Source organism: Phocoena phocoena, chromosome 1 (assembly GCF_963924675.1).
Source record: "Phocoena phocoena chromosome 1, mPhoPho1.1, whole genome shotgun sequence".
Classification (NCBI taxonomy): Eukaryota; Metazoa; Chordata; class Mammalia; order Artiodactyla; family Phocoenidae; genus Phocoena; species Phocoena phocoena.
In genome coordinates this window covers 56,759,342-56,775,661 of record NC_089219.1, presented here as the reverse complement: position 1 = coordinate 56,775,661, position 16,320 = coordinate 56,759,342, and the positions used below count along the sequence as shown (strand labels likewise).

The following is a 16,320-nucleotide window of genomic DNA, read 5'->3' as shown; positions in this document are numbered from 1 at the left end:
CATTTATTAGTTTCAGAAATTTTATTTGCCAATTCTTTGGGATTTTCTGCATACACATTCATGTCATCTGCAAAGAGAAACTTTTATTTCTTCCTTTCCAAATCGTATGTCTTTTATTTCCTTTCCTTTGCTTATTGCACTAGCTAGGACTTCCAGTGTAATGCTGAAGAGGATTGGGCAGACAGAACACCCTTACTTTGGTCCCAATCTTAAACGAAAGCATCTAGCTTCTGACCATTAAGTATGTTAGCTATAGGTTTTTTTGTAGAGGTCTTCAAGTTGAGGCAATTCTCCTTTATTTTTAGTTTGCTGAGAGTTTTTACCATGAATGGGTGCTGAATATTGCCAAATTCTTTCTCTGCATCAACTGATAAGATTATATGACTGTTCTTCATCTATTGGTGTGGTAGATTGCATTGACCGACCTTAAAATGTTGAACCTGGAATAAACCCCACTTGGCCATAGGGTATAATTTTTTTTACATATTGTTGAAGTTTATTTGCTAAATTTTTTGAGGACTTTTGTATCTATTATGTTCATGAGAGATATTGCAGTTTTCCCTTCTTATAATGTCTTTGTCTGGTTTGGGTGTTAGGCAACACTGGCCTCATAGAATGAGTTGGGAAGTGTTCCATCTACTTCAGTTTTCTGGAACAGATTGTGGAGAAATGGTATCATTCCTGTTTTAAGTGTTTGGTAAAATTTGTAAGAAAACCATCTAGGCCTAGAGCTTTCTTTTTCTTGGTAGGTTAATAATTTTCTACTCAATGTCTTTAATAGATACAGACCTTTCATGTTATCTATTTCCCCTCTGTGAGTTTTGGTACTTTTGAGTCTTTCAAGGAATTAGTCCATTTCATCTAAATTTTCAAATATGTGGATATAGAGTTGTTCACAGTAGTCCTTTATTATTCTTTTCATCTCCAGGGAATCAATAGTGATGTTCTCTCATTTCTTAAAGTGGTAATTTATGTCTTTTCTTCTTTTTCTTGGTAAGCCTGGCCAGAGGTTTATCAGTGTATTGATCTTTTCAAAGAACCATCTTTTGGTTCCACTGACTTTCTCTACTGTTTTCCTGTTTTCAATTGCACTGATTTTTGCTCTAATTTAATTATTGATTTTCTTCTGCTTGCTTGAGTCTTAAATTACTCCTTTCTTTATGGTTTTCTAAGATAGAAGAAGTACTGATTTAGTTTTTTGTTCTTGTCAAATATATCTCTATATAGAGATAGACAGAAATCGATATATAGACATATATATAGGTATAGATATAAATTTCCCTCTAAGCACTGCTTTTGCTGCATCCCATAAATAACAGTAAATTTTAATTTTATTTTCACTTAGTTCAAAATATTTTTAATTTTCTCTTGAGATTTCTCTTTGGCCCCTTTGGTCTGTTATTTACAGTTGGGTTTTTAATCTCTGAATAGTTGGGACTTTCCAGTTATCTTTCTGTTACTGATTTCTTATTTAATTCCACTGTGGTCTGAGAACATACTTTATATGATTTTTACTCTTTTAAATTTGTTAAGATGTGTGTGATAGATGTATCTTGGTGAGCATTCAATGCAAGCTTGAGAAGAATGTATACTCTGCTGTTGTTGGATGAAGTATTCTAAAAAACTTCAATTAAATCACAATTAAATCACAATTAAATCACAATTAAACACTATTGATAGTGTTGTTCACATCAAATGTATCTGTAATGATTTCTCCCTGTTTGGTCTATCAATTTTCTGCAGTGTTGAAGTCTACAAGTATAATAGTGGATTTGTCTATTTCTCCTTACTCTTGCTATATTTAAAGAAATTTTTAAAAGCTTGAAAACATCTGCAATGTGGTAGGCAACCTCTAAATTTGTCCCCAATGATGCCCACCTCCTCATATTCAGGCCCTTGGACATTTCCTCCCCTTGGGTGTAGGCTAGATCTAATGAACGGAATTTGTAAAAGTGATGGGATGTCACTAAAAAGATTTTGTCTTGCTCACCTTCTACTGGTCCATCTTTCTCTATCAAAAACTCTTGCTCCATAAAAAGCAAACTGTCATGCTATGAGTAGCACAATGGAGAGGCCCATATAGCAAAAAACTGATGTTTCCAGTCATCAGTCAGTAAGGAGGTGAACCTGTCAAAAACCGTGTGAGTGAGCTTGGAAGCAGATCCCTCCCACCCAGTCAACCATTGAAATGATTGTAACACTGGCTAATAACTTGACTTTGGCCTTGTGAGGGACCCAGTCAGAGGCACCCAGCTAGGCCACAACGAGATTCCTGACCCACAGAAAATATAAGATAACAAATGTTTGTTACTTTAAGCCATTAAATTTGGGGATTATTCATTATACAGCAATAGATAACTAACACATGTAGGGAAAAGAAAACTACATAAAATTACCTCACATATTTAAAAACTAAATAAATACAAACTTTAAAAACAGAAAATACAATAATCAAAATTGAAATACTCAATATAATAGATTTAACAGCAAATTTAACATAGTTGAAAAGAGAATTAGCAAACCAGAAGGCAGACCAAAAGCAATTACCAGAATACAGCCCAGAAAGACAAAATTTTTAATTACATATATATGAAAGACATGAAAAGAAATGGAAGATAAAGAAGTAGATTCAAAATACATTTAATCATAAATCCAATAGCAGAGGAGCAAAAGACTGGCAGAGAAAATATCTGAAGAGATAATAACAAAGAATATTCCAGATCTGATGAGAAAGATACCAATTGACATATTTGAGAAGTCCAGTAAATCTCATATAGGATAAATAAAAGGAAATCCACCCTTAGTTACATCAAAGATGGAATTCAGAAATCAAGAGCCCACCCCGCCAAAAAAATGCAGATTATTTACACAGAAAAACAATTAGACTTACAGCCATTTTCCCAACAACAGTAATGGAAGCCAAAAGGCAAGGGGTAAAGTATTGAAATAAAGAAACTGCTACATAATGAAAAAGAAAACACTTTCAAGAATGAGAGCAAAATAAGGACATTTTCAGAGAAACAAACTAAAAAATAAGAATAAATTCTAAAGGACTTACTTCAAGCAAAAAGGCAAGTGATCCCAGACAGAGAGCTAGCGTATTTGGGGGTTAAAATATATAGATAATTAAAAACTGTAAACAGGGAAGGGCTAGAAGGGGTTAAAGAGTTAAAAGATCCTCATGGAGGAAAGTTAAAATTATAGATTAACTGTAGACATTCAAGGCTGAGTATTGGCTTATTTTCCTAACTTGGTTGTGGTGACATTGCTTTGATAAATTTGGTAGATCAATAAACTGCTTTAATTATTCAAAAAGTGAAGACCACCAGAGGCTTGGCATTGGCCACATCCCAAGTATGACCCCAGACTAAAGGTGAAAAGAAGGGGGGAAGAATTGGGGAATGTCAGGAAGAATGTATTTTTCCCACTTTTTGATGTGTCTTCCAAGTGTCAGGGATGCCACCAGCTTAAGATTCATAACCTCCTTCTGCCTTTTTACTCAGTCTTCCCTGAAAAGAAGGAGTAATTTAATCTGCACTGGTCTTTCCAGAAGGAGAAAGTAGACATGCACAACTCAGTCCTTCCTTCCTACTGTCTCACCAGGGCATGATTCTACAACTCCACCATTTTCAAATTTCATAGAGGTAGATTCTCCCTCTGAGGACGAGGGCTGCCTGCACAGGCCCAGCACCTCCTATCACTGGGTGGTAAGTCTGTATGATTACGGTGTACAGCGTTAGCAGGCTACTTGCCCACAGACACAGAGTACATATTCCAATAGTAACTTTATCAGTAATGAGGATAGCATCTTGTTTTCATATCTGACTTCTTCTTTCATCATATTTCCAAGATGGTTCCAATAACTCAAGTGGCGAAGTTCCTCCAGAACCCCCAATAATAGAAAATGCATAATTCTGGCTATTCAGTTCAGGTATAACAATAAAAAAACAATAATAACAATAACATCAAAATAACCACTAAGTGCTACATATATTACATTTTCTTTCTCACACAACTCTGAAAAGCTGTATCATCTCCACTGTTTATTCATTTGAGTTTTTGTAGGATAAAGAAACTCATCCAAAGGTAGCAAGATGGAAGTCCACCCAACTGGACTCAGGTCCTCACTCTTTCTTTCTCCATAGTAAATCAAATCATTGTCCTTCCATTCCAGGCCTTTTGCCTGCAGTGATGGCCACCTCCCTTCACCAATGTACCCTCCCCAAACAAGGGCTAAATTTATATCAATGTTTTTCTATTTAACTTTATATACCTTGGGCAGTAACTTTCATTTGTTCTCATTCAAATTCCTTCACTGGCTTTAAATACTTGATCTGTAGCACATATTCCCAGACTTTTGACATATTTAGAACACCAACCAGGAACTCAAGGTCAGTTTCACCCAGTTACAACTGTCAAAGCAATTATCAGAGCAGGAGTCATATCCTAGAGATTTTTACTAGTCTAGAATAGGAGTCATCAAACTGACTGGCAGGCAAAATCTAGCTTGCTGCCTGCTTATGTAAGAAAAGTTTCATGGGAGCTGAGCTACACATTCATTTATGTACTGTCTACGGCCATGTTCACACTACAATGGCAGTGTTGAATAGTGGCAACAGAGACTATAAAGCCCACAAAGCCAAAAATATTTACTAACTGGCAGAAAAAGCTTATTGACCCCTTGTCTAGACCTGGAGATTGATTCCACATTCTCCGTGTTCTAAGCAGTGAGTATAATTCTTTCTCACACATGATTGTAGGCTGTACCCCTTACCTCTAGGACCTTTCATCAAGTTGATGGCAATGATGGTATCTGGAACCCTACTTCCTCACTTCTAATCAAATGATTTTTCAATTAAATTCCTCTGCCAGCAATTCCACCAGTATTCATCAATATTGCAAAGGAATTATTTTTAAGGGATGTATTGATATGCTTTTAGTTGCTTATACTTAAAAATAAATTTGGAGTCAATGACTGAATACTCTCACACTTTAAAAACTATCCAGGTAACTGAAAAAAAATGGACATATTATGAAGGAATTACTAATATGTGGTGTTGGCTGACTGCATGACAAACTGGATAATGGCTAAATCTTCCATTTCACTCAGCATGAGGCTAGTGATACTTGAAACATGGTTTCTAATTTTCAAAAGGCTTTAATGGATAATGATCAAGAGAAGAGAAACTAATGTTTGTTGATTGCCTAACATGTGCTTTTTACTAAACAAGGTATTTTGGAGGTATTACCATATTTAATCCTTACAATAGCCTATGAGGTGAGTACAATTACTCTCTTTGTACAGATGAATATATTCAATTTAGAAAGGTAGACAAGTGTGCCCCACATGTCAGAGTCTAGATTCGATACTTCTAAGGAAGGAACAATTCTGCAACTCCCAAAGGGTCTTTGAGTAAAATGAACTCCAGCATCGCAAGGTACTCTAACATTGCAAGGTACATTTTATCTGGAGTGTTATTCTAACAGATAAAACACCAACGACCAACAAAACTGGACTCCTGCTGTGCCAGTCATCACCTTTTTAGCTGTTGGTTTGTAAGGAATTTGCTTCTGGGGAAGCGTCTGGAATAGTAATAAGGGCAATCAGAGAGCTCAAGAAAGCACGTATTTACCAACTGGTATGGAAGCATTTCAATATTGTAACAACTGGTAATACTGCACCAGTGCCAACCTGCTGAAAAATAACTCTGTGGAAATCTTCTGAACTCCAAATCTGCCATCATGCAGAAGCAAACCAAGACTAAACACATAAGTTATGTGACTGAGTAAGCAATGCAGAAGCAATATGCCCATTTTAGTGCTCAATGATTGGCTATGACTATTCTAATGTTAATTCAGCTGAGGAGCAGATGTTAGTCAGTGCTTTTCAAATGTTTAACCCATTCCCCCTACGACATGTTCACATGCTTCTCTATCACATACAGAATGATGAACCATTTCAGGCGAATAACTGTGAGAGCTGAAGTCTCAGTGATCTAATTCTTAGTGTATTTGATAACCACCAACTAAAAGATTTCCTGCATCATTCAGTGAGCACATATGGACTACTCCTCAGCACTGTACAGCACACCATAAAAACGACACATTTTAAGGATTTACTGTGATAATATTGCACAGTGATTTAATATGTTTAGTTTTTCTCCTTAACAAGTGAGTTAAATGAAAAGTGATTTTTAAAGCACCATATTATTATAATTTAAAATTACATAAAAAATAGAGAAAATATTTTTCTTTTTAATAAGCCTCCATGTTATGTAAGCAGACTATTCTTGGAAAATATTTGGAAATTATGTAGAGCAAAAAGAAAAACCAGAGAAAGTGCTAAAAACTAAATATGTGATTAAAAACACATATTTGAAGAAATATCATGGCACAATTTTAACCACAGTTATAAATTATACGTATTCAATTAACGTTTCAACACTAGATTAAAAAAGCCTGTTTCACAAACATAGACTCTGCAAAACAGTCCAAGCATCTCTCATAGTACAATCTTCATTCCTTTTTTGATTTATAATGAAGTGTTTTATTTTCTAGATAACCACAAACTGAAATTAGTAAAGTGGGATTATAATAAAAAGAAGCTAAGAATAATTATATTTTGAGTACAATAAGAATATCTCCTGTCATTCATCTATATAATATATATGTTTTACTTCCTTTAGGCACTCATATAATTTTGCTTTTCTAAATTAAAACATCATATTGACATACACTAATAGTTTTTTTTTTAAAAAAAAGATCATAGGCAGTAATTTTGCTTTCCTTGTCATTAATAAAAATGCATCGCATTCCTTCCTCAGTAGGCCCCTTCCAATCTTAAGAGGTAGGAGATACCTCCACTCCTCATTTTGCTACCCAAAGGGAAACAAATTCTCAAAATGTCAAAAGCCTTAGTTACTCCACAGATAACTAACATTTTAATAACAAGAAATTGTACTGGGAGTAACTGGAAAATAAAACTTAGAACTGACATTTAAGTTGGGGGCTACTCACCACTCCTGGCTCACAGTTGTAATAGCAATGCTTGGAAGTGTCACCAAAGGAAGCGTGGTCGGTCTGGAAATGCCATCTCCCTCAGGGGTCCTTGCCCTTCCGCTCTGTCTTTGGGACAGTGGTGGCAACTGCAAGTTTCCTGAGCAACACCTTCTCCCTCTCCAGAGGTCGATCCCAAGTGTGTTACTAGAAGAACTGTAGGATTTACTCAAGTTGCATTCAAAATAATCTTTAACATTCTAGAGGAACCACAGGGAAAAAAAAAAGAGAAAAAGAAAATGAAATTCAAATGTTTAAAATGATGCACGATGGAGTAAAATAAGAAGCTAAATGATCAAGCTGTCACTCATAAAGTCCTGATTCATTATCTCACAATCAGAATTGAACACTGACGTCAAAAGCTTAAGAGAAAACACGTAGGCACAAGGGGCTAATTCTCAAATTTTAAACACATTAGTTGCATAGTCTTGGTGATCTTCAGGACTGTTGATAATATTTTCCAGTTAGAAGCATGTGGATTGCAGGGCTTTTTATCTTCTTTCTCTTTTTTTAAATTATTCTTTTTTTCTTTCTCTTTTTTAACTTGCTAAAATGAAAGCTTTTCATAGAAAATATATTTTGGACATCAGGGTTATCATTCTGCAACACGGGAACAAACTGTACTAGCTAAATTATAACATTTCTTGTTCAATGTTTTAAAGTCAATACATTTTCTATCTCAGGCCAGCAAGATACTCATAATTGTGGGTAACCGGGTAACTGACTTTTCCTATTCTTATAAAAGGTCTCCTCAGAGTTGAGGGGATTTGGGGGTGGGTTTTTTTTTTTTCTGGTCAAACATATAAGAGCTTAGAAAAAGAAGAATATACTTTATCTGGTCCTGAATTGAACTGCCATGTGTTCAATATATGCCCTAATGCTGACATGAATGAATACTTGTGAGAAGATAGAGGCATTGTATTATAACCAATAATAAGAGTTATTCATTCTTCCTATATCTCTTGGTGACTCTGGTTCCTGGTACTGTGGGGAGTGGAAGCCCCAAAAGAACCTCTGCCTGCATCACCATTCATACCGGCTTAAAGACAAGAAATGTTACAGCAATGCAAGTAGCCACTGATAGCAACTTGGAGTTTAAAAGTTGTAACTGTCACTCTCCAGTCGTATCTTAGGCAATAATGGAAGTCCTAACACCAGGCCAAGGTCTCTCACCTGGAAGTCATTCTGTAGCCCTAAAAAGACAGGTACTTCCTACTAGCCCTTCAGAATAGACTTAGGAGAGCCTGGGACTAGACTGCCTTAGGTTTAAACAAACTAAAGTTCTCCGCCCACCACTCCTCCACCCATCCCTATACTAGTTCATACAAGGATAATTAACTCAAGTTTAAGGGTCTAGCTGGGTTCATTCAACAAATATTTTCTGCACACCTATTAAAGTCTTGCTCTGTGCTACTTAAGAAAGGATACAACAGCAAAAAGAGACAGAACCTAGATTCTAGTGATTATGCTTATCTCATCCATGCAAAACCACATTTTCATGATGAAAATCTGGGCATGAATAGGCCTGACAATTTTCAGGGGCCCCACTCTCTCCACCTGTAAATGGGATATCATCATATTTTTTGTGCTTGACTTATGGTTTTGGAATACCACTTATTTAAAATTCAGTAGAACCACAATTCAGTAACAGGAAGGAGACAAAACAATTTACAATTTTCCAGAGTTTGAAATATTCTGGAATGTGGCCAGTGTTTTACTGTTTAGTAACTGGTTATATTAAATCTACTGTAGGCCTAGCACTTATATGTGTGTGCGTGTGTGTGTGTGTGGAAGGAAGTCTTAGGAGAGACAAAGTCTTCCTAAAGAGATTCAAGAACAAACCAAAAGTCAGAACTTTTATAACTCAGTTTGTTCCAAATATTCATGTAAAGAAAGCACTGATTATCTGGAAAGCAAAGCAGTGTTTCTTGTATGGGTGGTAAAGCATATACTTTACCACCCATACAAGAAACACTGTACCAAAGAACAGAAAGGAGGATGTCACTTAGTTAAACCACCAACCACAACAGTCTTATAATAAAGTTATTGGATATTTTTCCTCTTTTAGAAATGGAAATATTACCAGCCAGGTTTAATTGCAGTGAATAAACTAAATGGGTATTTATTTGGTACTTGTTATTTGAAAAGTAACAAAGTCACACCTATCACAAAATATATCCCATACTGACTTGCCAACAAGCTTGAATTTACAGATTTGTAGCCATTCTTTGAAGAATTTGTTTCAAAAGACCTCAGTTAATGTGCAAATGCATTGCCACAAAAGAGCTTAATGGAATAGCTTTTTAGAAATTAAGTTAAATACTAAAAACAGTAACATTGTTATCCAAACACATTAACCTAAGTTGAGTTATTCATAATTACCTCAAACTTTCTAATTCATACTCATAATTACTGCCCCAAATTTGCTAACATCCTCAAAGGCAAAATCTAATTCAGTCAATTCTAAACTACTGAATTGGTGATCTTGGACTTATTTTCCTATTTTAATCAGCATGATACTGGCCAACTACACCACACATCAGATCAAAGATGTGGGGGGAAAAAACATTAATTTGAATGTTACTTTTGGAAATCACACTGTTCCCTTTGCCAGAAACTCTCTTCCCCCAGGTCTTCACAGGGCTCACTCCCTCAATGCTTATATGTCCTCACTGTCCATATTTCCTCTCTTCATGTTATCCTTCTATGAACACCTCTTGTCACCGTCCAACCATTTTTTGCCCCCTGACCAGCTTCATTTTTCTCCACAGCTCTTATCATAGCTGGGATTATTTTATAATCTATTGATTGATGTACGCCCTCCCCCCTAGAATATAAACTACAAAGGGACAAGGACTCTAATCCCTAGAACCTAACCAGTGTGGAGTGTATAATAGGTGCTAAATTAATATTAGGTGAATATTTAAATCACTGAGTAACTGTTTGTTGAGCTGAAATAATGAGAATATAATAAAATATCCTTGACTTAAGGGTGAACCTTTCTTCAGAGTGTGGTATGAAAAAATATAATACCTGCCAATTTGCTTTTGTTGTAAGGGAAGAGATACTGTGTGTAACATTTGATATGATCTTCTGTACTATACTGGAAAGGTTGAGGTGCATGGTGAAAAGTTTTAGGTTATGATTGTCCACCAGAAATAAAGTATAAGCCACAAATGGGAGCCAAATGTATAATTTTAAATATTCTAGTAGTCACATTAAAAAAGTAAAAAAAAAGGAAACAGGTGAAATTACTTTTAATAGTATATTTTACTTAGCTTAGTATATCCAAAATATTGTCATTTCAACATGTAATCATATCAAAATTATTAATAACATATTTTATATTCTTTTCTATTTGTACTATTATGTAATCAAAATCCAAGATGCATTTCACATTTACAGCACCTCCCCATTCGTACTAGTGCTTAACAGTCACGTGTGGCTAGTGGCTACCATGTCGGACAGTGCAAATCTAGGTAATAATACTAACCCCACCAGTCTAGGTGGGGTTAGTATTCTTCAAATGTGCTTTTCTTTTTTGTACATTCTTCTATGCAACCTTCCCTGTCTTTTGATTGTGGTAACCATTACCTTAGAGAGGATTAGGATTATTACTGCAATGATAGAATGAAAAGGAAAAAAATCATTGATCATCCTTTATAGACAGGATGCATTGCTTAGTTTTATTCTTCCAAAGAAATAGAATCTGGAGCACACAGTATACAAATAGTATTATGGGACAACCCCAAGCTTTTTTTTTTTTAAGAGAAACAGAATTTCCAAATTCCAGAAGTTTCCCCTTAGATATCCTAACCAGAGCATGAAGGTCTGAACACAGCTTTGTACCACTGGTACTGAGGACTTAGAATATGACTTAAGGGCAGTTCCCTTGTAGTCAAGGAGCAGGGAAGGGGGAAAGAAGAAAAGGAAATATGGCACAGGCGATGAGACTAGATCACTAACCAAGTGTCTCAACACAAAAGAGTAGAAAAGGCAATGGCAAAGGAGTGCGCTTTGGTGGGTGAGAGCCTCATGGCACAACTAAGTCTCACTCTGCATTTGCAGGTCCTAGAAGTTCTTACAAACCCAGATAGGGACAGAGAAGGAAACTGAGAATTAGCCTCAGCTTGCTCTTCAAGGGGTTTTCCGCAGCATAAGGTAAAGGGACCAGAGGTTCATGGGGTGAGCAGCCCAAAGGTAAGGGCTGCACAGAAAGCAAAGCTGAGTCTTTTAAACAATCAGAGCTCCACTGAAAGGTTAGGTGAAGAGCCCAGGCAGCAGGGGAGAAGGTCAAATTTACAGCGAGCTGAGAAGGTCCCCTGCTCAGGCTGAGAGCACTCATCACCTTTTATACCTACCATGTGCCTAAGCACACTGGATCAAGGGCAGAGACTGACAACCAAATATCTGGGGAAATGAGCTATTCCTCAATAGGACAACAGTAAGAACCAGTGGAAATACAAGACAAGGACAATACCACACACCTGTGACTACAATGTCAATTAATGTTGCTTTCCCACTTGCCTACATGGAAGGGAAGGAGTAAGAACTTGGAGAAATACTCATAAACTGGGCATTTACTCAAAAGATACCAGTTTACATTATTAATTACCAAGTTCAAGTTCCTCCCAGCCCCTCCCCCATCTGTGAAATAGAAGTTTAACAAGATGAGCTATTACAGACAGCAAGGAAAATGACTTATTTTTCCTTCCTCCCTCCCTTCCTTCCTTCTGCACATCTGATTAGTGGCATATAATTTTTGGCTCAATGTCCTGAGTAAACACTGGACAATTAAAAACACACTAATGGAGGACTGGTCAATTGAAAGCAAAAAAGATAATATCAGCTGACCAAGAGGCAAAGCTATTAAAAATGATGAGTCTACAGACTTCTTCAAATGACCCAGAGCAGAGCTTCTCAAATATAATGTACATATGTAGTCAGCCTGGGACTTACGTATATTAAAAATGTACTTGGTACATAGTAGGTCCTCAAAAATATTTGTAAAATGAGTAAATCAAAGAATATAATTAAATGTTAAAATCCTTAGGTTTCAAGGAAAGCTTTGGGAAGGAAATGCGGTTTCTTTTTAGCCTTATATAATAAGTAGAATTTGTTTAGTGAAGATAATGGAAATTTACATATGTACATTATGTACATATGTAATCACCTTGGGAATAAATTCTGAACTTTAAGTCTGAGGGATGGTTCTGAAATTCTGCATTTCTAATAAATACACAGGTGACGCTAGTGCTGCTGGTCTGAGGCCCACACTTGAGCCAAGTCCTAGAGGATGGGTTTCAAACAGCTGTCAAAGACCCCACCATAGGAGATGACTCAAGGATCAGCTGAACTTGGATAAAAGTGTGCAAGAAAGTCATCAAGAAATGCAAACAGGGGCTTCCCTGGTGGCGCAGTGGTTGAGAGTCCGCCTGCCGATGCAGGGGACACGGGTTCGTGCCCCAGTCCAGGAAGATCCCACATGCCGTGGAGCGGCTGGGCCCATGAGCCATGGCCACTGAGCCTGCGCGTCCGGAGCCTGTGCTCCGCAACGGGAGAGGCCACAACAGTGAGAGGCCTGCGTAGCGGAAAAAAAAAAGAAATGCAAACAGGGTGAAAAGAAAAATTTCCACAGATTGGTGGTTTTGTAAATGAAAATCACAAAGCTCAAACTGAGCCCATCTCCAAGCTGCAGAGAGGGCAGTGTGCCTGCTGCCTAGCATGCAGAGTGTTGGGTCCAAGGGCTGGCAATGTCCAGGTCACAGAAGCACCTAGAGGCAGTGGTACTATTAGACAACCTTGCCTGCCCTTGGAACAGAATTATGGAGTGACTTCTTTATTGAGCAAAGAGTGGGTGGAATCGGCAACTCTGATGTTTGGAACTTACATCGTCGGCCGTCACTGTCATCACACTCCTGCTTTTCTTCATTATAAAGGGGAACAGCAGCCCCTTTTAGGGTGTCTGTTATTCAGTGCAGCTTTGCTGACAATTTTTAAGACCTGCAGGGGAAAACAAGACACACACAAAAAAGAACAGCTCGGTATCCTTAAATACAAATAAGTAGCTTAGTCGTATTCTCCACACTAATATTTGAATGTACACAATGCACGTGTATAAGTAAATATCACAATTTACCAAGCCAATTAAATCTACCATGTGAGGAAAGAGGTTCACAAAATGCAAAAATCCAAGACATCAGTGCAAAGATATTTGAGAGGAGAGAAAAAGAATAGAGGATAACAATTAGGCTCCCAAATAATCAATGATCCTTAAGAATACAGAAATAATATGTATTAGTGAAAGGCTTTAAACTTACAAAGTACTTTCCCATATAATATTTCATTTGATCCCCATAACAATCTGTGAGATTATTTTCATCTATTTTTTCTAATGAGAGAACAGAGGATCAGAAAAATAATTGGGCCAAGGTAACAGAGCTAAAACATGGCAGATTTAGAATTTAATGAATATGATCCATTGATTCTCTTGTCAAAGAAAACAGGAAAAGAAAGAAAACCAATACAAAAATATGCATGACCAAAAAAAATCTTAATTTCAATGGTACCATCAGTTTAAACCTCTTACACATATAAGTACATAGGCAAGTATTCATCACAGAGAATTTTAGCAACCAATAGTTAGAAAGAGCTAGTATTCCCTGGTTTAAATCACACAAACTTGGCCATTCTGAAGCTGAGATACTGCAGTTCATGACATTTGTTTTGTGTAGATCACTGGAAGCCACTACAGCAACAAAGAACCTCAAAAACGTTACCAAAATTTAAGGATGCACCCCACTTGTGCCAGCTCCAGAGGAAAAAGAGTCACTGGTTTATGAACACTCAGGGTATTAAAACAGGCCCAAGTTTAAAGTTCAGACATACAGTAGTCTAAAAGAGAATATGAAGAATTCTGAGTTTGCAGAATTGAACTGGAAAAGGTACAGTATAGAAACCATTGAATCCAAGAAGCGTTGGTCCACATGACAGATTCTCAAGATCTTAACATCAAAAATGGCCTGCATCGATGCTGAGCTCAAGAAGCTCCTATGTTTTCTCACTCTGTACATTTAAAATTCTTAATACATGCCTGATTTGAAAAGTCTGCTTCTCGAACATGAAGATATATATAGATTAAGAGCGTGATGGAATTGTAGCTATGTGACTAGGAATACTAAGTAGTGGCATTGTCCCATCACCCAGGAAACCAGGGTTGAATTTCTAACACATAATTTGATGACATTATGCAGGAGTTGGCAGTGAAACTGACAGAGTGGATAAGAGAGTGGGGGGAGGGAGAAACTTTGCCTTTATGTCTTCTAGGGAGAGAACCCCACAGGCCTTTCAGGTGTTCAGTTCAATATGCCAAGGAAAAGAATTTCCTCAGCATACACCAAGGAATGATTACAATTACTGAACTCCTCTAACACTGACCAAAGAAGAATAGGCAGAATTTTAGAGCTTTTTACTCAAAGGCTGCTTGAAACTTAACAAAAGTCGACAAATAACAGGCATTTTATCTGTTATGTTCAGTCTTGAGTGCCTCTCTAAGGCCAAACCTGAAAAAAAAATGTTTATACTCCTAAGCAAAGAAAAAGCAAGATTAAAAGATGTAAGTTTCAAATGCAGGATATAGGATTAGATATCCCCAATCAGAATAATTCTGTAAAAATATGAGCATAGAAAATTACTAAAGAAGCTGTGTAAAATTAAAACCGTGAACATTATATGAGTTATTGGAGGTTTTTCTTTCTTTTTCATATTTTCCAAATGTTTGTGATGTATTCTTTTCTGAGCCAAGAAAATGATCCATTTTGCTTGGCAGGAAATGCACTTAAAAATAGGATAAAACAACACAACTGGAGTAAAAATCTCTAGGCTGTCTTCAGCAGGGAGAAACAAGGATCAAGTTTCCCCAGCAGAAATGAAGAGTAAGACCTTAGCTATAGCTTCTTAGACGTGAACAAGGCATTCTAGGATCCAGATGAAGCTCAATGCAAACCCAGCCCTCAAGAATTTTAGGTCTAGTCTGGCAGGGAAGACTTACATATATTAAATGTGCACTTGGTACAGAGTAGGTTCTCAAATATGTTTGTAAAATGAGTGAATCAAAGAATATAATTAAATGTTAAATGCTTAGGTTTCAGGGAAGACTTTGGGAAGGAAATGACGTTTCTTTTTAGCCTTAAATAATAAGTAGAATTTGTTTAGTGGAGATAATAGAAAAGTATATGGTGTGCAAAAATATGGGAAAGAATTTAATGTACTAAGGGTGTGACACATGCAGGAAGATGCCATGCTAAGGAAATTTATGGCAGGCAGAAAGACATGTTCCAGGGTAACATCAGTAGATTTGGGGCATGCAACAGTATTTTTGTGAGGTCTTAGCCATGAAAATAAACATGCTTTAAAACACTTTGAGTGTGAGAGATGACTGGATAAATTCATGTGCCTCCAAGTGGGAGCATGTCCTGGCTAGGAAAAAGCAAGATCTCAAGTTACAAGGAAGTTGTCCAAATGTTCTACATTTAAAATATATTACTTTGGTGGCGCAGTGGTTGAGAGTCCGCCTGCCGATGCAGAGGACACGGGTTCGTGCCCCGGTCCAGGAAGATTCCACATGCCGCTGAGCGGCTAGGCCCGTGAGCCATGGCCTATGAGCCTGCACGTCCGGAGCCTGTGCCCCGCAACGGGAGAGGCCACAACAGTGAGAGGCCCACGTGCCGCCAAAAAAAATAAAAATAAAATAAAATGTATTACTTTTACATTCAGAAATAAAACCCAGCATCCATTATATATTGGGTTGGCCAAAAAGTTCGTTCGGGTTTTCCGTAAGATGGTATGAAAAACCGAACGAACTTTTTGGCCAAACCGATAAAACCAAATACAAGAGAGGAGAGATTGTTTTCTAGATAGTTTACGTTTGCCCCTCAAGATCCACTCCAACACCTTCTCCATCCTGGCTGTGCCCTAGGAGGCTGGTCCTCACAGACTGAGTCCCTCTGGCTCCTGGGAAGTGCAGCAGGAAGACAGGAGGAAAGAAAGGTTCCTCTCTGTTGGCTAGAGTGTAATAGTGGCAAAAGCCCTCTACTCTAGATCACAGCTCCTGCAGTCACCTCTCTCTAAGGAGATAGGTTTCCCTGGGTTCCATTAACTACTGTCTCCACTTGACCCTTCAGACATAAGGCTGGTAGCAACTTTCCACCGTTGCTAGCCTCATGGTGCTGCATCATGCCTTTGTGGTTATCCTCAACCCTGTCC

General features: G+C 37.3%; 1 protein-coding gene across 1 annotated transcript in view; it reads right to left on the bottom strand.

Annotated features, from left to right (window-relative positions):
• The window catches only part of PDE4B (phosphodiesterase 4B), a 618,793-nt gene that overhangs the window by 492,666 nt on the left and 109,807 nt on the right, over positions 1 to 16,320 (bottom strand). Inside the window, exons 2-3 of the mRNA XM_065885940.1 lie at positions 12,947 to 13,059; positions 7,018 to 7,256 (exon numbers count right to left, since the gene is read on the bottom strand). Of these exons, the coding sequence (XP_065742012.1) occupies positions 7,018 to 7,256; positions 12,947 to 12,988 (281 nt within the window). The 5' untranslated portion in view covers positions 12,989 to 13,059. The remainder of the gene's footprint in view (positions 1 to 7,017; positions 7,257 to 12,946; positions 13,060 to 16,320) is intronic.